General features: G+C 37.0%; 1 protein-coding gene across 1 annotated transcript in view; it reads left to right on the top strand.

The window, feature by feature from the left end:
- Nucleotides 1–19948, top strand: part of DLG1 (discs large MAGUK scaffold protein 1) — a 177892-nt gene that overhangs the window by 124154 nt on the left and 33790 nt on the right. The window contains exons 12-15 of the mRNA XM_009282414.1: nucleotides 2771–2897; nucleotides 4743–4899; nucleotides 6046–6148; nucleotides 17731–17845. Of these exons, the coding sequence (XP_009280689.1) occupies nucleotides 2771–2897; nucleotides 4743–4899; nucleotides 6046–6148; nucleotides 17731–17845 (502 nt within the window). The remainder of the gene's footprint in view (nucleotides 1–2770; nucleotides 2898–4742; nucleotides 4900–6045; nucleotides 6149–17730; nucleotides 17846–19948) is intronic.

Raw genomic sequence — 19948 nt, 5'->3', positions numbered from 1 at the left:
ACATTGTGAAAAGATATAAAAAAAAAAAAAAAAAAAAAAAAAGAATATGTGACAGCATTTGTTGGTATCTCTGTTTCTGAACATGACGCAGTTAAAAGCTTTAGGAACCTTAAAAATCAAATTAAAAGCACTGTAAGTCATGAAAAATCTGTTTATTTCCTATAAAATATGCATCTTAATAGCTGCCACTGACTTGTCAAAAGCAATTGTAAATTCATTTTGTGAAATGAGAAGATTTAGTGCATGAACAGAATGTACAGAGCTGCTATACTGTGCTACAGTTGTCCAGGTTTTTTTAATCAAAACCCATTTTCCACTAATTGGAAAAGAGCTCATGAAGTCTGCATTCCATTTTTTTGTGCTTTAGCTGTAAAATTTACTGAGGAAAAACAAAATAACTGTGTTTATGTACAATAGTAACTTTTTTAAAGTATCACTTGCTTTAAACAAAAAGTGTGTACAGTGACATGGAAATACAGTTTTTGTATTAAAATATATATATATTATTTTCCATTGAAAAGTAAATATTGCTGTATGGTTTGGTAATCATTGTGAAAATCTGTTGCCAAAACTCTAGTGTGGCTAAAAAACAAGTTTTGAAATTGACAGTAAACTGTCCAAATCTGTTCCCAGTGCATAGAAGCTACATATTGTGCTGGGGCACGTGCTGGGATCTATAGTCTTTGAATCCTTGCATGGAGCAGAGGATGAAGGTGCAATGTACATGTGTTACAGCTGTTCTACAAAATGGTTTTAGGAGTCATGTGTCTTGAACAACTCCTAATTATTAGGGAATTCTCAAACATGAATGCTTTTGTTGATGACTTGGTTTTAGCAAAAGCAGTGTTCTCTTTGCTGTAGACCTCATGAAGCTAACTTGAGGAAGCTTCCTTTTGTCTGTGTTGTAGAAGGGGACAGGCTACCTCTTGCACTCAGATGCTGATTTTTGCTGAAACCACTTGTGAATCCAGAGTTGCAATGTCCAAAAATTCTGCACAGTCTCAGACTAGAGCATGCAACCCACTGAGGGCTTGTGGGTCTGAATAACATGCTTAAATACTTTATCAGCTAGTACTTTTAAACTGCCTAAGCTGTTAATAGTGGATTTTAATGCTTGCTGAAACACATTCTAGAAAACAGAAAGAACTCTAATAGTGTGACAAAGCTTTAAAGAATAAGAAGCAATCTGCCTAATCAGATATGATACCAGATGCTATGTGCCAGGCATTAAGGTACTGTAGGTGGTTCCCTGTCTGGCTCGGTACCTCTTTAATTAGACCATTGATCAGGGTAAGACAATGTTGATGTGATACATTCTCCATATATGGAATTTACTGCACACAGGTTTACTAGGAATCTAGAATAATACAGAATCAACCCAGTGCAGATTGGGTGGTTTGAAGGCTGGCTGTTTAGCAAAACTCTCATATAAAAATACTCTTGATGAAGTTTGTATGTGATCCAAATGTTCTGCCAGTGTTTTAAAAAGAAAAACAAATATACAGGTCACTTCTGCAATGTCTCATGTCTATTCAGTTAAAAAGCTTTGGTTTTAGTGTAAATCCTCAAAGGTCAGGCACCACATCAGATACAGCAAGCGAATAAGAGCGAAGAGAGTCTGGCAACTTTAATAACATTGAATCTGTGAAGTGTCCCCGCCCTCCATGTTTAAGCCTCAAAGCTTGAAGCACCTACACCAGGAAAAAGATTTTCAATTGTAGGATATGCTTTGTAATAGGAGACAGCGGGTATGACTACGCCTGGTGAATGGACACTTGAAATTGATGTGCCTAACTTGGAAATATAATGCACCCTTTTAATTATTTATTGGAACAACTTTCCTGGAATTGTAGAATGTTTTCCATCAATTGAAATCATTAGGGTGCTAAATTTTTCTAGTATGTGTGTTGTGGTTCAGGTAAAACACCCGCACTTCATGTGCAGGATTCATGGCCTGTTATGCAAGAGGTAAGACTAAATCCTTTTAATATTCCTTTCTAGTTTTAATCAGTGAACCTCTGAATAAGGCAACTGACCCTTGGAGTACAGTTGAAATTTTTTGCACTAGCTTGTTTATTCCTCTCAGTAAATTGATGCTCTTACTTTGAAGAGTAGGAGGTGGAAAAATCCTACCTTTGTTTCCTGATGTGTGCTGTTGGCTGAGCACATGCTAGCATCACTACCAGCACCTGTGCTATTAAAGATGGTTTTTGTTCAGTGTCTAAGAAATGTAACATCCCTCCCTGTTCAGACCTGGTGATCAGAATGGCCTGGAGTATTCTGGAGATGCTAGGATGCTCTGCATCAAAGCATTGAAAAGCAAGAGGTAGGCAGCTTGACAGTTTGGAAGAAGTGTAACATTAAAATGGTTCTATTTTTCACTGTTGCTCCAACATTGTGATTTTTAAGAAACTGAAATTCTTAATTGACTTCAGTCAAGTTAAAGACAACTTTAAAAACGGATAAATCTCCAGACTGTCCTCATGGGCTTCAGCGATCCACAGTGCCTGTTTCTAAAAAAAGGGGTTTTTGAGACACAATCAAACTGAAAAATTTGCTTACTGACTTAAAGTGTGAGGAGACTTAAAGTGGAGAATGTGTAGATGCGACACAGTATTTTAGAACTATGATATTTATAATGTATCATTTGAACTGTTATATTTTGGTTTTAGAAGAGGTCACTCCTTATAATACTTTGTTTCAGTTTCTCCAGCTTCTTTTTCCTTATTGCCTTAATGCTTATTTTATTTTAATTTTTTCCTCTTCGAAGCTTATTCTCAGCCAGTGGATAACCATATCACTCCATCTGCCTACTTGGGACAGTCCTTGCCCCCAGCATCACCAGGGCGATATTCACCAATTCCCAAGGGAATGCTTGGAGATGATGAGATTACCAGGTAATGAATAACTAAAGCTACATGTCAAATTAGTTAACCAGGGAAGCTCATAAGATGTGTTTGTGGGCAAATACTAGTGAATGCTATATTTTATTTCCACAAATAAATGCAAATGATTAGTTTCTTAACACTTGTAAACATTGGTGTAAGGAGAAAACCAGATATATTTTTTATATAAATAAAAATAAATATATAAAAATACACACACATATATATATACACATGATTTATCAGTCCAGGAATAGTATTAAAATCAGAATGCCCTGCCAAAATGGTCCATGAGTTGACTGAGCTTTTTAGGATGGTAGTATGAGCAGACTAGAGATTGTTTCTTACTTTAAAGCCAGCAATGTTTTTTCTTCTCCCTGCCTCCCAGGTTTGTTTTGATAGATTTAGTAAATCCAGAAAGGCTAGAGAGCTCTTAATCCTTTCCCATTAACAGACTATTCATTCCTTCACTGATTCAGTAGATTGCATTAATATTTTGTTCATCATCGCTGATAAAGGGGAGCTCTTCTAATTTTGTTACCCTTCTGTTCTGCAAGTATAGGAATGTTATATTGCATTTTCAGTATGTTGTTGCTGAATTCTGTGTCACACCATCATCTGATACGGATAATGTCACTCAGTTTCTGAGGCAGGGTGTACCCAGGATTGAAACGTACGTGGTATAATAAGTTGGAGAATGAATTTTAGTGTATTGGAAGGTGGGAGAGCCTCAAGATATGTATGTCTCTGTAGTTATTTTTAACTTAGGGTTAGGTGGACATATAAGCCAAAGTGATTCTGTTCTGCTGATAGCATTGCTGAACTTACGGTTTTATAGCTTTCCTTTAAAATTACTGTAAAGGGAGGGTTTCAGATTTCTTCTGAAACGCAAGGGCTATTCAGAGAAGGCTTTAGGTGATTTTCTTTAAATTGCCTTCACATCTTCTGCTCCCTCCGTCCCAAAAGAGGTTTAGAAATTTTGAGTAATATTTGAAAAGATACCGTGTATTTATGTTCTCTAACTGCAGCATTTTTGTTAATATATTAGTGTGATCCAGAGCAATATACATAGGTTTTCACAATGTCATTTATTTGTAATAAAACAGTACTGTGAACAGATGAATATAATAGTTGAAAGGGGATGAAATTTAAGAATTTGACACTAAGTTGATTTAAGAGCTAGTGCAAAAATAGAGTGATTTTTAAAGATCGGACTAGATATTTTTTGTTTGTTTTGGAAAAATGCTGCTTCTTAGTTTATCCTATAAATTAATAATTAATGTCTCCAAATACTTAAGAATGTCCATTAACTGTTCTTTAGCGCTCTCTACTGATTTTTCAACTGCAGTGCACAGTTGCTCTGCTTTATCAGAAATGTCTGTTTCTGAAATCATTTATGCTTTTCTTGTATTGGGTCAAGTAGCCGACTAGTAGATTTTTGGAAGAAGTGTTTCTGTATTAGAAGTTGACTGGCCTTATCTTAACTTGATACAAGCTATACTGAGGCTCTTGAACAATATGGAAAGTGTTAAGTAATGACATTTAGTGCTGAATAGGATTGTAGCATAATAGGAATTTAGAATGCATACATACTTATGAATTGTTCGGTTCACCTAACAACAAGCAAAATTGAAAGCATACAAATAATAGAAGCTATTATTTGAAAGTCTAAGCTTTGGGGGGAGGACCGGGGGCAGGCTGTAGGACATATGACGTTGTTGCCTTAAGAAATGTGTAACTTTTGATACCTAAATTTTCAACACTACTTTTCTCAGAAAACTTAGCTTTTTCTAATTGTTTATTATACTTTTGCTCATGACTAGTGACCAAGATTTCATATTCCTTTCTTTTCTTCAGGGAGCCTAGAAAGGTCGTCCTGCATCGAGGATCAACAGGTCTTGGTTTCAACATTGTTGGAGGAGAAGATGGAGAAGGAATTTTCATCTCTTTCATACTTGCAGGAGGGCCAGCTGACCTGAGTGGAGAGCTTAGAAAAGGAGACCGTATAATTTCTGTAGGATTCCTTGTTTCTTTTATTTAAACAACAACAAAATTTTCCCCTCCCTAGATATTAGTGCCAGTTAATATGATTTATATGCAAAGACTATCATTAACTAAGCTAAATTTGAGACAGTGGAACAGATGCCAATATACTTCCAAAGTATCTTTGAGGACTTTAGTCTGCCTCAGTTTCTGATCTGTATCCTGATTAAAATAGCACTTTCCTATCTCAGAGATTTTTTTTTTCAGCAAAGACATAAATTTATCTTAGTCTGGTAGCTGAGGGGTGTGTGTGTCTAAATTGAAAGAATGCAGGCTTCAGAAATAAGCCTTCTAATGAGATGGAGACAATTGGCAGTTGTGTCTAAAATCGGGTGCTTTACTTCTTGGAGTAACTACTAAACTTTCCTATTAGTCTTAAACAGATCCATCCCCTACCTGTCTGAGGGCTTTTTCTATATTAGTACTTAAGGTAAGAAAGATTTTGTGTGTTTCTTTGTAAAATGACTTAATTTATGGAGAATCATTTCTTTGGACAATTACATTGTAGTTTGGTAGTTATTCAAGAGGAAAAAATAATTTTGGCTCTGCTGTTATTAAAATGCTGATATTGAAGTGCACCTTTATTTCAGTTTGAACTATGAAAAATACTTTTGGTCTAAAATGTGACACGCATATTTCTGCTTCACTCTTTTTCTGACACTATTTTTAAATCTGCTGCATTGAAAACAAGGCTAGACAATTTCATGGAGGGTGTGGTCTATCACTGGATGTTACACATAATGGTCTGTAGGCATGCTTTGGCGAAGGAGGTCCCTGAAGCCCTGTTGTAGAAAGGTGAGGTAAACCATCACAGAAAGTAACATTCCCTGTGTCTCCGTAAAAAGAAAGAAAAAGGTCTTGAACAAGAAGAAAATTGACCTAGCGAATACAAATTCATTAAGTGATATACTGTGACAATCATAGTATTTCTTAACAAAGGGGGATACGTGAGAGAGGATTTATTGGCTTTGATTTTCAGTAAGGATAAGTAATCTTTCTTTGTATTAACTAGCTTGTAATGTTGGAAACGGGAAACTCGCACGGCATGGAAACCGTGTTCTATGATGATAAACACAAACATTTATTTTGATAAAGAGCTTTTTGTTATTACTTGCAGGTAAATGGAGTAGATCTAAAAGCAGCAACCCATGAACAGGCAGCAGCAGCCCTGAAGAATGCAGGCCAAGCAGTAACTATTGTAGCTCAGTACCGTCCAGAAGGTAAGGGTTGCCTTGTACATTCAGAACTTGGTAGAAATACCACATTGTTACTTTTGTATTTCACAGTTGTCTTCACCCTTTAATATGGCAGTTTTTTTTTCCTTAGTGGTAGGAGGAGAAAAGACTAATTCCTTCTCTGTTGTGTTGATTCGGATGACCTCAGGAGACCATCAGGTTTTTATTCCTCTGTTTTATACTGAGCTGGTATTTCTGTTTATCCAGCAATTTCTTCTGGTCCAGATTAGACTGTAGCTGATGCTGATTAACCAGCCTTGTGTGTTCTGCAGAAGCCAAGTAATACTGCTTCATTACAATGCACATATTTGTCCTCTTGTATTTCTACAGCACGTTTCAAATGCCTCTGTCTATTTGAGACTTTAAAAATTCAATAGTCTAAAATTATATGCTTACCTTGAGTCTGTAAACCCATATATTACTGTTTATATATAGTAAGACATTTTTGATGTCTTATTATGAACTGTGATGATCAACAGCTTTCTCCAATTTTGCTAAATTGGATGGCCCATCACTAATCTTCCTTTAACAGTACTGGCAAGGGGTAGGCATAGGTGTTTATCAGGACTGGACATTGAGCAGGACTGCTGCCTTAATCTGAAATTTTTAGGTAGCTGATAGCAGCACGCTTTTCTTCATTCTTTATTTCTTCTCTTCTGTCATGTTTCTCTTATCCTGTCCTCCCCAAGTCTTTGAAATGTTAGCATTCACATTCCTTTCCCCTCCCCCTCCCCCCACATCAACATCATCTATCTCCAGTGACCCAGGAACTCTGTCAGTAATAAGGCCAACTGATTTGTTTATGTCTAGTTCATGGTCAAATCCCTGCAGCCAGCCCATGTTGTCAATGCCTGTATTGTCTTGAGAGGGTGTGCATCCTGTTCACATGTTGAATCTGTAGATTCCTCTGTTCCAGGATTCGTTTTCTGGGAGTGCTTACTCTGACACTTCTTTTTAGAAGGAATAGCAAGGTCAGCATTGGTTCTGGAATATTTGCTTTGGCTTTGTGTCAGAATTGTCAAATACTTCTGTTGATACACATTTGGCCTATCCTCTGCTTAGCTCTTCAGTGTTGTAACAGGTGGGTCAAATTGTTACACCTTCTTGCTCCCTGCATAGGGATCCCTCACCTTAGTGAGAAATAAAACTTGTGCTTTTATTTGCCCATGAGTTGTCCTTTTGAGCACCTGGCCACTTTTTTGTTCAAAGAGGGCATTCTTGGTTGCTATTTTCTTCTGCCAGGAAGGTATGTTGAGATGCGACTCCTAGTAGCAGAACAAATGTCTCTCTGGTAGAATATATCCCAGGACATAAGCACTTCCCCCCTCCCCCCCCCCTTGCCAAAAAAATTATCCAGACTGCATGCAAAAGCAGCAATTTTCAGTCCTCTCTTTCTGGGATTCAGGCTTTTAAAAAGAAAAGAATCCCTTCGCACTCTGAAAGTCGGAACTCTCTTTTCCTTTTAGAATAAGAGAACTAAGCATTTTGGATGGTTCCTGCTCTTTCTGCACTGGAAATTTTGATTTTGAGTCATTGCACAGAGATTTGCCCAGAGCAACATACGCTGCCTCTTACAAATTTCTCAACGACTGTCACTTGTAGACTTCAAACCTAGAGCTGTACTCATTCCTTCATGATTACGGAAGCATTCAGAATAAGACTGCATGCAGTTGAGCTGTATTGAGAGTGCAATTCTCAAAGACTTATAGGGCCCATTTGAGAGGATGCATGTGGGAGCTGTTACTTGGATTATCCTAGATTATGGGCAGACATCGGACACATTATTCAAAGAAAGGATTTTTTTTTTTTTAAGATGTTTGGTCTGCATGACCATCTTTCTTTCTAAAATAGTGCTTAAAATACCTATTTGGAGTGAAGGTGTTGGAAGCATGTTAGGGCTTACTCTACCCTTTTGAAGTATACCATGAAGGAAAAGTGTACCTAGGAGATTGAGATCCATTGTAGATCGGAGGCAAAGTATATATTGACACATGGCCAGCCTACCTCAGAGAGCTTAGGTAACTAATGTCTGACTTTGACATCTCTGCTTGCCTTTTTCTTACTCCTCGTAAGAGGTTGAATGGAGCTCCAGCTATCGGTTTCTTTCAGGTCTGGTGTGGGAGGTAACTTGGATCAGATACTGTTCATATCTTAGACATTAGTAAAGAGAATGTTTCCTTAAAGGTTACTGTTTGTTTATTATCATAGGAAAGCAGTCTGTTTGAGAATTGACTTTCCGAATAGAAAATATCATCCATGTGATTGAGTGTGCTTGATAAAAGTGCGTATGTTCTTTGATCGTCTTCAGATTTCCTAAACTACAGCTGCGGATGGTCGTCTTTCCCCCTTACTTGATTCATTTAAGTTTCAATTTTTTTTTTTATATATATGGGGGGTGTGTGTGTGTATATATATATTTATAAAATTATCTCACTTTTTGTTTATGCCATTCAAAAAAAAGGTTAACAAGTATTAAAATGAAGAGTTCATAAAATTAATGTTCATCGTTGGTGTTTCTCAGATGTCTTCGTAAAGATGAAAAGCATCAGATATAACTGCTTGTATTGCATATGTATTTTATTTATATTTATACATCCAGCAGGATTTTGTAAAAGATGCTGACAGCTAGGACAGATCAAGGAGATTCTAGACATCCATCAGGGCTCATTATAACTGGGTAAATAGATTGAATATGATAGGAGCATTTGGAAGACACTTGGGACCAGCTCACTTCAGTCCCTGGAATTGTATATGACAGTTTGTATGTTCATAGATGTGGTGGGGAATGCTAATTTATGTTTTTACTTCCTACCACATTAGCTCTATCAGAAATTCCCCATTTGACTTTCTCCTCAGATTTCCGGGAAAAGAGGATTTTTGCAAGCAGTTCTCTCACAGAAAAGCCTGAGTAGGCTGTAGAAAAAAATAATCTTTGGAAAACCCTTATCATAGAAAGCGTTGAATTTTCCATATCCGTGTCTTCAAATCCAGTTAGACAACGTGGTTTATCAAACACTAGTTACTGGACTTGGGGTAGACTAATATGGCTGAATGATACTGCTTTTATTATATCTGGGCTCAAATTACATAACTGCTGACTTTTTTTCCCTTAAATCTCCGAAATGTTCCTTGGTTATAGAACTGGGTGAAAACAGATGTAATCTCATTCCTAAAATATCCTTCTGGGCATTCATTTAGTTTCCAGCAGTGTTCTGTAAATTTGAGAGATGCCTTACAAAATTTTCCTACTATAGTGAATCAAATTTCAGCAACTTAGAATCATAGAATCATTGAGGTTGGAAAAGACCTCTAAGATCATCGAGTCCAACCGTCAACCCAACACCACCATTACCACAATTGTAGTTGGTTGACTTCTGCTTTCTCCTTGTAGCATCCATGCTTTATCTTGCAACTTACCTACGAGCTATTGTTGTAAAATGTTGAGTCACCTATTGGGTTGTACTTACACATACTTTTGTGTTATACACACGTATACACAAAATCTCCCTAGTTGCAGTCATCACTGGGTTTGAACCTGTTGGGGCTGGTTGCTGCAGAGGAGTTGTCCATGGTAGAAGAAGACCAGAAGCTTGGGAAATGGGAATTATCCCATAGAAATGGTGGGGAAGTCAGGATGTCATTCTCGTTTCCCTCTTCGTTTGGAAGCTTTTCCATATTCCCCAACTTGTCCTACAAATTTCTATCTCCTTACAAGACATCATTCATGAATAAAAAGGGGTTTTGCTTTACTGTGAGTTCCACTGGAAAGGAAGTACCATGACCTGCAGCAGTTTCAAAGAAAGTGATGTTGCTCCAGTACACAAAAGCATTTTGATGAGCCATTTTCATTTGTAGAGATTTCTGAGCCATTTCATTTTCCTGGCTCTGCAGAGACACCTCAGTGCCACGCTGTCGTCTTCCTTTGGGTTTTCTACAGATGTAGGGTGGCAAGGAAAAATTGTCGTATTAGTGTGGAAGAATGAGAGGAAGCTCTAGGCAATTTGGATATATGTGTATCTCCTGGGAGTGGGGGTTCGGAGATGGTCAGAGTTCTGATCATGCTACATAGCGGGGATATAGGAACATGAGATTCTCGGTGCTTGAAGGGAACATAGTTTAGGAGAGGAGCAGCAAGGGCGAAGTATAGGACTGTCCAGAGGTGTACAGTCCTTGGAGGGCTCTCCCCTCATCTCACACTGACATTTCCGTTGTTGTGTCCATTCAAATTAAAAGGTCATCTGAAACATTCTTAAGTGTTTTGAGGATGACATAATAATAGTGTTACCTCAAAATTCAGAATTTCTGGAAGGTTAGATTTTGCCATTCTGAAAAGGTATGAGGTACCAGTAGGCTACCATAACTGTATTATAGCTTGAGTGCACTGAAGTGTTTAAAAGTAAGAAAAATAGCCAAAGAAATATATTTAAAATATGAAAATATATTTGGTTGAAATTGAATAGAAAATAATTTTGTCGATTAAACATTTTTTTGTTTCTCAAGGATCCACCTGACATACAAAAAATAATTATAATTTTAACTAGTACAGCAGTTCTTTTTTCATGTGAGTTATCAGCTGCCTGTTATTTAGCATTTAGAATCTATGTTGGTCTCTCTTTGTAATTCAGCTGATCGAGTCCATCTCTGTATATCCACTTCTTTTCTGAAAGAGTGGTAAGATGGTTATGTGATCAGATTAGCTCCATGTTCTTAGGTGATTGGGTGGATCAATGTAAGATTAGGATAAGGTGGAGCCAGAACATCAAGAGAAGATTTTAAAGTATTTTTTGTAAAATCTCTGCTTCTGAACTTACATTGCTCATATAGATAGTTAACACACATTTTTCTTTCAGCTTTATTAAAGGAAATAAGTGATTCTCTATTACAAAATGTATTCAAGATTCATAGTTCAATCAAAAAATCTCATACTTTGTTAGCCAGATTTTTAGGTGGATTTTCTTTTTTTTGTTTGTTTTGAAGGAATGTATTTATCTGCTGAAAATAAGATCCAAGTATGACAACTTTGTATTTTTCATTCTCTCTTGTCTTTAAAACAAATGAGTAAAAATAAATAAAAAAAAAAAAGGCGGGGGGATGCTTTGTTAGAGCTTACCTTTCAATGGCCAGTGTTTGGCCAATTTTTCTGTTTGTGACACTTCATCTATGCACTGTTTTCTTGTGTAATTTAAAACAGAATAACTAAGGTCTGGGAAATGGTAGCACTTTCATGTGTATAAGCTAAGATTATTTTCTGAGCATTTGTCTTGAAATATACTGTAAATCTTCTATTTGTAAAAGTCCAGCTGGAGTAGCACAAAGCCAATAATGCTTTTGCAAAACTTAGTTTTCAGTATTTGTTTTGTATCAAGAGGATGAGCTTCCCTTGCTTTCTAGCTGAGAACATGGATTGTCTTAACCAAAGGCGGTTTAAAAGTACATCTCAATTTCATAAAATTAAAAATTCTTTAAAAAATAATTAAAAGAAAAAAGTTCACCCTGTTCTGGGGTACATGGTCTCTAGTCTTCCAAACTTTTTTTTGTTTTGTACCTGGTTCTACTCATTTGCAAGTAATCCAGATTAGTAAATTAAAATATCTTTAAAATAGGGCCCATTAAGCTTAGAAGAAGGGTTCTGCTATATATAGTCCTGACAGACGCTGTAAGGCGGCTTACACATTTTAAAATCCTTTAAAACCTCACTCCTGCTCTTTAATATAATAAATAAAATTGTTTGTCTTTAAGAACAGTTTAGCCTTTTACAAGTTGTAAATGCGTGGTAAACCTTCAGCAACACTTTTGGTGAATTCACTTCAGCAGTGACTGGACCTAGTCTCTTTTTGAGTTTTGCAGGCTCTGCGGGAGTTGTTCTTAACTAAATACAACAGCAGTTTTTCTAATCTGTTTTGAAATTCCGTGGCCTAGTCTTTCAAGTGATTAACGAGGTACAAGCTCATTACACATTAGAGTGCATGAAAGCCACCAGTAGCATGTGGAATGCATTGTGGTCTCTCTCAGGTCATGTTAATATGAAACGACAAGCATTGAAGCAAAGTAGTATCTCCTCAAAACTGATTTATGATGTTTTTATTGTGGTCCATACGTTTTAATAGGTAACCTCTTTGCTAGTGTATTTGAGTGGTTGTACTAAACATGCTATACTCCACAACCTCATCTACCAACTGAAATTTGTACTACAGCCTGTAACGAGAAGATGTGCAAAACATGAATGGTACCTATGAATTTATCAAATACCAGTATAGATAATCAAGGGATGGTAGTAGTACATGACTAGAACTCATACATACAACTTCAGTCATCTATATGCTGTGGCAGTCCTGCCTCAGAAGCTCAGAATTGAAAGCAAATGGAAGGTCAATACAAGATCAGTGTGATGGTGGCTATCCTGACTTACTGCCAGGCTCTTCAGTTTGTTTGGAGGCACCATGAAAAGGAAAATGGAGTATTCTGAGTGGAGAAAAGAATATAAATCAGTAGTTACATAAAATTGTCAGCATAAGAGTCCTGCTTTGGCAGATCCAATGGGTCCTGCTAAAGGAGGGCTTTCTACAGACAGATGGGAAGAGGGAAGCAAGGGGCATACTTTTTTAATTAAAGTGAACTTTTTCAGCTCTTCGTGGGTTCAGTATATGTAAGAATCTCTGCTTCTCAGTGCTGTGCTGCCATCTGTTCCCTGTACACACATCCATGCTTCCATGAGTTGCTTTTCCTTCTGTGCTGTTTGCAGAATTTTCCATCCCTTGTCATAGTCTTCTGTCCTTTTGCCCCATTTGCTAGAACGTGTGTTCCAGACCAAATTAATTTTCATTGCGGCCTCTTTTTTTTCTCTTCCCCTGCCTGTATAGACTATTCACCATGTATCTGTGTTTATTGCTCTCCTCTTGTTGCCCACCAGATAGGCAGTCCAGGAGAGTTTCACTGCTCAGACCCTTTCTCTGAAGTTTTGATTTCTGTTAAAGTAAACATTGACATTGAAAACATTACAGTTTTCTAGGTAAAACCAGTTTAGGAGCTCGGGAGCAGAGGACTCTTCCAGGATTTCCTAATCCACCACCCCCCCACCCCCCGCCCCCAATCCTTTTTGTTCATTGCTGCGCAATATGTGCAGACATGAAATAGAGCAGATTTATTCTAGTTTTGAACCATCTGCTTATCTAGTATAATTTTTAAGTTTAAACTTGAGCCCAGATGTATCCATCTCATGTTCTTAACAACTGATTATGTGTAAACCAGAGTAGGCTTTGGTTTTTTTTTTCCTGTGGTGATGGTGGGGTACTGTTGGATAAATGACATGGATTGAAGCAACAGATGCTTGTGCTTCCTCAAGCTCTATGTTATGATAGCAGGTACTACTCCCTCCCTGCCCCTAAACTTACTGGAAACTTTTAGAAAATTCTAGCTAAGAAGAGATACTGTTATTCTTATGTTCTTATTTTATTGCATTTCATGTTAGTCTTGCTGCCTATTACCCTTTATTTGATGTAGATCATCAGCAGCTTTCCTAAAATTCAGAACATTAGAAGAGATCCTGAGTTAAGTCCCATTCACTGCTGTTGCATATACATCAGGTTTCAGATCCTGGTCAAATTCTTACCTGAAAGGATTGAGGGTTTGGGTTGCATGGCTTTGTTTTGTTTTCTAACTTCACTGGGGGGAGCGGGCAGTGTTTCTTGTGCCACCATAGTTCTTATTAAAGTACTATTTCAGAATCTCAATGTTTTGATGGCTGTGGAAATTGGAAGCATATTTGTAGATGGAGTTCCTATGACCAGCCCACTCTGTTTGGGTTAAAGTCAGTTTTGTTTTTTTGTTTAAATAGCTTATTTCCTTTCTGTTTGGTTACCTCGATCACATTTGACCAGAGATCAATCATATTCCTTCTCAGCCAAGCTCTTCATTTCCTCTTAACCAAGGAAGCAGAGTGTCCTTTTTATCTTGTTCACTGTGCCTGTTCCAGCTCCAAATTTCTGGAATGTTGAAGTGGCAAAATAAAACTTCAAAAAAAAGTTTTATATGTGCATTGTATGGCTTATGAAATTCTGTAAACATTGAAAATACTGGAGGATGGGAGGGTACTTGAAGGGAAGGTATCACTCTGTGCTTGCCTAGTTCTCATCCTTAAGGAATACTTCCTTACTTGTCAGTGTGAGAGACGAGTGTTAAGTTAAGATCGTGCTTTTGATTTTATCCAGCACTTCAGCTTTTATGTTACTTTAGCTAAGGGGTTTCTTACAGAGTCACCTCTGTCTGGTATACCCATTATTTGAAGTCTTTCAGTAGTGTAAATTTGGTGCTACTTCTCTGTAATTTGTTTGCTTTTTTTTTTGCGTTTAATAAGTAGTAAGGCATTACTGCAGGGATTGATTAAAAACATAGAAGTGTGTAGGTAGTTTTCTGGTGCTTCTGTAATCAAATAAAATTGCATTTTGTATGGATTGCATTTGATACACACGCATCTCGGATACGAGTCTCTAGTCTTGCTACCAGCTGTTGGCTATTGATGTTCCCCTTTTGTAGAGCATGTAAGATGATGCTGTGGACAGTCTTCTGGCTGCTATCCTGCAACTACTTTTCTACATTTCATAAACTACCAGATGGCATCAGTGTTCTTCACTTTAATAAGAGATTGAAGGTGCTAAAGACAGTTGATATGCAACTCTTCTTAATCATAGAGATAGAAATATGACCACTCCTAGACAGATTAGCAAAAGCTCACTCTTTGCTTTATAATGCCGAAGTTGAACCAAGCCTAATTAGTCAACAGGGGATGGGTGCTGATCCTTTGGGTACCAAACTGATACTGTTTTTCTGATGCTATCAAGAGTCCTGCTGTTGTCTTATTTTCTGTCTCCAGCATTAGTTTCAGTACCACTGTATCTAATACCAAGCTTTCTTTTTTAAAAACAAAAATCCTGTCTACTTTTCAGCTCCAAACCCAACGATTTTGAGATTTCTATCCATCCTGTTCCTCCCAAAACCTTCTGTAAGAGGAATATAACTCAAATTTTTAGCTTCCTCTACATCAAAGGAGCTCATCAGATTCCATCTGCACAGAGTGTTTAAGCTTTTCCTAAATATGACATCTCTTGGCACCCCTTCTTTTAGAACATAGAGCCTTCTCAGTCCCAGCCTGTTAGTTTCCCTTTTTTTATTGGTATGGCAGGAGCTCTATGTAGAAATTAATCTCCTTCTTACTCCTACAGATGTCCCTGTCACCCATTCAGCACTTACTTCCCAGGAGTTCTGATGAGAAAAAGTAAATTACTCCAGAAAACCGCAAGACCAGCAACCTGAAGATGATATATAGGATAAAGTAGAGTTAAGCGATAGTAAGGAATAGCCTCCCCTGTTAACTCTCTTACATACTACATGCCACATAGGAGGAAATCTGATTTTTCCAACAGATGACACATGATACTTTCTTAACAGAAATTTGTAGTCTTTTCCAGTAGCTATTGCAAAGAACTGCAGATATTTTCAGTACTGAACAGGCTGTAGCACAAGAAAATGCTTGGATTATCTGATCTCTTCCGTGCTTACTTTCCTTTCGCATAAAGGAAATAAATAAAAAATTTCATTAAAAAAATTTCTTACGTCAGAAATCTCGGCTACCATTCTTGTAACATGTTTGAAGTTTAGAGCTTTAATCTTCCAAAACACCCAAGAAACAGGTGAGAGGCTTAAAAGATAATTTCTCAGGTATAAATGAGTTAAATGAGGCGACCTACCTAAGGCCATGCAGTGCAGCAGTAGCACAGCAGGAGTAGACTATTCTCTCTCTGCATCTGGGTCCTTCCCCTAAGGGATATTGCTTTCTAAAAAATGCCACTTTCTCGCATTCCTCTTAGGTTACCATCCTGTCATCTTAAATTCTTTTGCTATTAGTGATAGCATTGGTAGTGGTGGAAATAATGTTTTTGTTTCTCTTGTCAAACAAACTCATCAGTCTGATCTGGTGCTGGTAAATTATTTGATCTGGACTTTATTTGTAAAAAGGCACTTGATGCTGTTTTAAAAACTAATATACTATCTTAAAAACTACTAGCTTTTGGTTTTAAAGGACAAAAGTCAGGGTTATTTAAAAGACTTCATATTGTCATAATCTGGATAGGGTTAATTATAGTTGCTATTGCTAGAGCATCAGATTTATAGTTACCTTAACGAATGAAGTGATATACCAGAAACTGGTTCACAGAATATTCTTCTGTAACTTAATATATTTTTCTTCTTCTCTGGTTAGTCTGTAACTCTTGGTGCTCACTGTCTGATGAGTGTGTGCGAGAAAGTGCTACAGAATGTAATACGATAAATCGTTCATGGTATTTAGATGACTGTTGAAGGAACCTTAGTTTAGAGATTTCCTCAAGATTTTTGCATTTTAGAGCCCTCTTTCAGTCTTGCACTTCCTGAGTAAATTTGATGCCCGCAGGGAATGAGGGTGCAGCTAGGAAGAGCAACGCGTTACCCAGTTCAGCAGCTGCTTGCTGCACACACCCTGGCTCTCCCAGTGTTGGCTTGTAATAATCAGGCATCACGTGGTCTCCTGGCGAAGGTGGTGGCTGCAGAACGTTTCCTTTAACTGGAAAGGTTTTACAAGTGGATCTGTTGATCATGAAGTCCAAACTATTCAACTGAAGGAAAAACTTACTTGTTTTGAGTTCATATTTTATGCTGACAGCATGTAAGTACCTCGCTTCAGGAAATGTTTGTCCTGAAGAAGCTACTACTATTTTACTGCCTGCCTTTGTATCTAAAATCAAATGCATTTAGCTTAGTTTTATTAGTACACAGTGCTGCTTAAGAACACAATCGGTTTTTCCAGGATTAACATTGTACATAATTCTATAAAGGGAGTTTGAATCTCTAATGCTGTTTACAAGTGGATCAAGATTCATGCCAGAATTCTGGATTTTTTTTTTTCCTTTTCTGAGCTCCCATGGGAACGTTGTCTTATTCAGAAAATGTTTTGCATATTTCCCACCTTGCAGTGCTAATTTCTCTTACCTAATTCAGTTCCAGTAATTTTAAAGTATCTGTTCAATATTGTTTTTTCAGACACTTTTCATTCCCATTTCTTAACATTTAAAATTTTAAATTTATAGATCTTGATAATAAACATATGTATTTCAGATGTGTGTTCTGAAGTTTTCTTTTTGTCATGGGTTAAAAATTATCAGTCTTTTTATTACTATAAAAATGATAATTGTTAGTAGAAATGCTTGTTTTAATTAGGAAAAAATAGTTACTGTGAACTATAGATTAAAAACATGAAATTTTTAAGTATAATGGATATTTGCTTCTGTTTATTTGCTTTGCCTAATCACAGTTATTTCAAGTTTTATTTCAGTTAATATTGATAAATGTGAAACTTCACATAGCTTTTAATTACAAAACATAGTGCTCAATAAAAATATTGGGGTTTGAGAGGGTTTTTTCCTTGTATTAAAAAAGCTGTAACAAATGCTTATTCTCTGAGATTTTCAGCATTTTTGTGAGTAATTTAATTGCTGAAGTTCAGAGGAAATTAATTGCAGTGCCTCCTTTTCTTACAGAATACAGTCGTTTTGAAGCTAAAATACATGATTTGCGGGAACAGATGATGAACAGTAGCATTAGTTCAGGATCAGGATCTTTGCGAACCAGCCAGAAGAGATCCCTATATGTCAGGTAATCATCTTTTTCATGGCTAGTGTGTTTTTCTGCTTTTCTGTAGACTTAGTATTTCTGTATTTGCATTTTTATACAATTATTTACTCATTATTGAACTTAACAAATTGATATTTATATGCAAAATATATTAACAATAAAGCTTAATTTAGATTGATTAATGCAATATAGCTGAAAAAGATGTACTAGCCCTGAGAACCCTGTATGAGCTTTGAAGAGTGGTGCTATTACTTTTTGTCCTGCCTCTGAGAAATGATAATCCTTCAACAAAAACATATATTTATTCTTTAAGTCAGTGTACGTGAAGTCTTAACAACTTGCTTAATTCAGTTTGTGTTTTTTTGTGACAGCAGTCTTCATATTCTCCCCTGTTCAGTTCTTGAGTTCAAATTTATAGTCTCCGTTTACTTAAGCTTTGTCAGATTTCCATCTTACTTCCTTCAACTTACTTCAGTTATATTCTCAGCTTGCATTAAGAAATCTTATTTCTATATCCAATAGCATTTTATTATAGAATATTTTCCATGGTAACCAAGAGAGCAAATGCACCAAATCAAATGAACTGAAAATTTTTCTTTAATTTATTCATATAGAATTAAACACAGAGGGAGGCTAAAAGGAAGTGGAAATAGAAAAGAGCATGAAGCAGTTAAGAAAGGTGGTTTCACCGGGAAACTGTGGCAAGGTGCAGCTCATAAATGTGCCAACTAAATCCTGCATCAGTTACCATATACTGATAAAGCGTGACGTTTCAAGTATGGAATGTGGGTAAAAGGATTGCATTTTTAAAAATAAATTGATTTTTGAGTTCCCAAAACCAGCTCATCTCTGGATTGAATAAGGGCCAGCAGTAGCCTCTTGGCAGGGGCCAGAACATTTTAGTAGAGCGGGTAAGATTTCAGTAGTGCTGGTGCTTGGGTTAAACTTGGTTTAAAATATTGTAGGACCTCACTGGCTTACCTGCTAAAATCCTAGGCTCAGGTGCTATTGACTTTTCCCATCCGAAGCAGATACTGTTTTGTTCATGGTGCTGTATCTATTGAGCTATGGCAGAGGAAGCAAGTCTTACACAGGGCAGTTACCTGAGTAATGGCATCTATGCTCAGAAAAGTCTCAGTACTTTGCAAGCTATTTCTGAAAGCTTTGAAACAAATGTAGCAAATTACTCATACAGGGCTTCTGCTTAGATTGACTGTAACATGTAGCCCTTATGTTTTGACCTGTTATTTTAGTAGCTTTGTCTGGATTCTGGTTTTGCAGAGCTGATGTTGTTGTTCTTTTTGTACTTTGTCTGCCTTAAATATTTTTGGGGGTCAAAATTTAAATCTCCGAGGATAAATGCCTTAAATACTAGGGATAAGTGCTTGATATCACAGTTATCCATGTCTTAGAATTTCCACGTCTTAGAATTTCCACAGGTAAGTGTACATATGGATATTGTGGTGAGATCTTCCTTTCCATAATCCCAAGATTTATCTCTTTAGCCCTCATCATATAGCTAAGCCTAAACAATTCTAAATGCTTTTATTTTGCTTGGTTAGCTATAGCCTGATTAGGTTCTAAACAACTTATGCTCGTGTTCACGCATTGGTCTGGTATTTTAAGCCACTGACAAGCATTTTGTGTTTATGTAGCTTTTATTCCACTGATGGAAGTTGTTATCTGTAAATGATTGAGGTTGAGCTTTTGCCTTTGCCAGCTGCTGCAGAAAATGCAGCCTTCTCCCGGTTGTTGGCAGAAGCCTCGTGGAGACTGGTGATTACTGAGTCTCAGACACCTTTCTTGGAATCAGCTTTGTTATAAGTCAGAACAAAAATCTAAAATGCAAAAATTCCTCAGGAAGAGTAGTTTTCCACCCACATCTCTTAACAGAGGGTGCTGCTAGGGTTTTTGAGATCTGCTCTTGTCATCACACCAAAAGATGCCAAAGACTGGTAGGCAACTTGGTATAGACAGGATGGGTTCACATCTGTTCTGTCTGGTTTCTGATGTAATTTTGACCTCACTGAAGTAAGTTTTATGAGTCTTTTCACATATTGCCAGATACTGACAGAACATGTTAGTTATCCAACTTACTCCTTATTATAAGTTGCTCTGGTATGA

This window comes from Aptenodytes forsteri, unplaced genomic scaffold (genome assembly GCF_000699145.1).
Source record: "Aptenodytes forsteri isolate BGI_AS27 unplaced genomic scaffold, ASM69914v1 Scaffold404, whole genome shotgun sequence".
Lineage (NCBI taxonomy): Eukaryota > Metazoa > Chordata > Aves > Sphenisciformes > Spheniscidae > Aptenodytes > Aptenodytes forsteri.
This window is presented reverse-complemented; position numbering and strand designations above follow the sequence as displayed.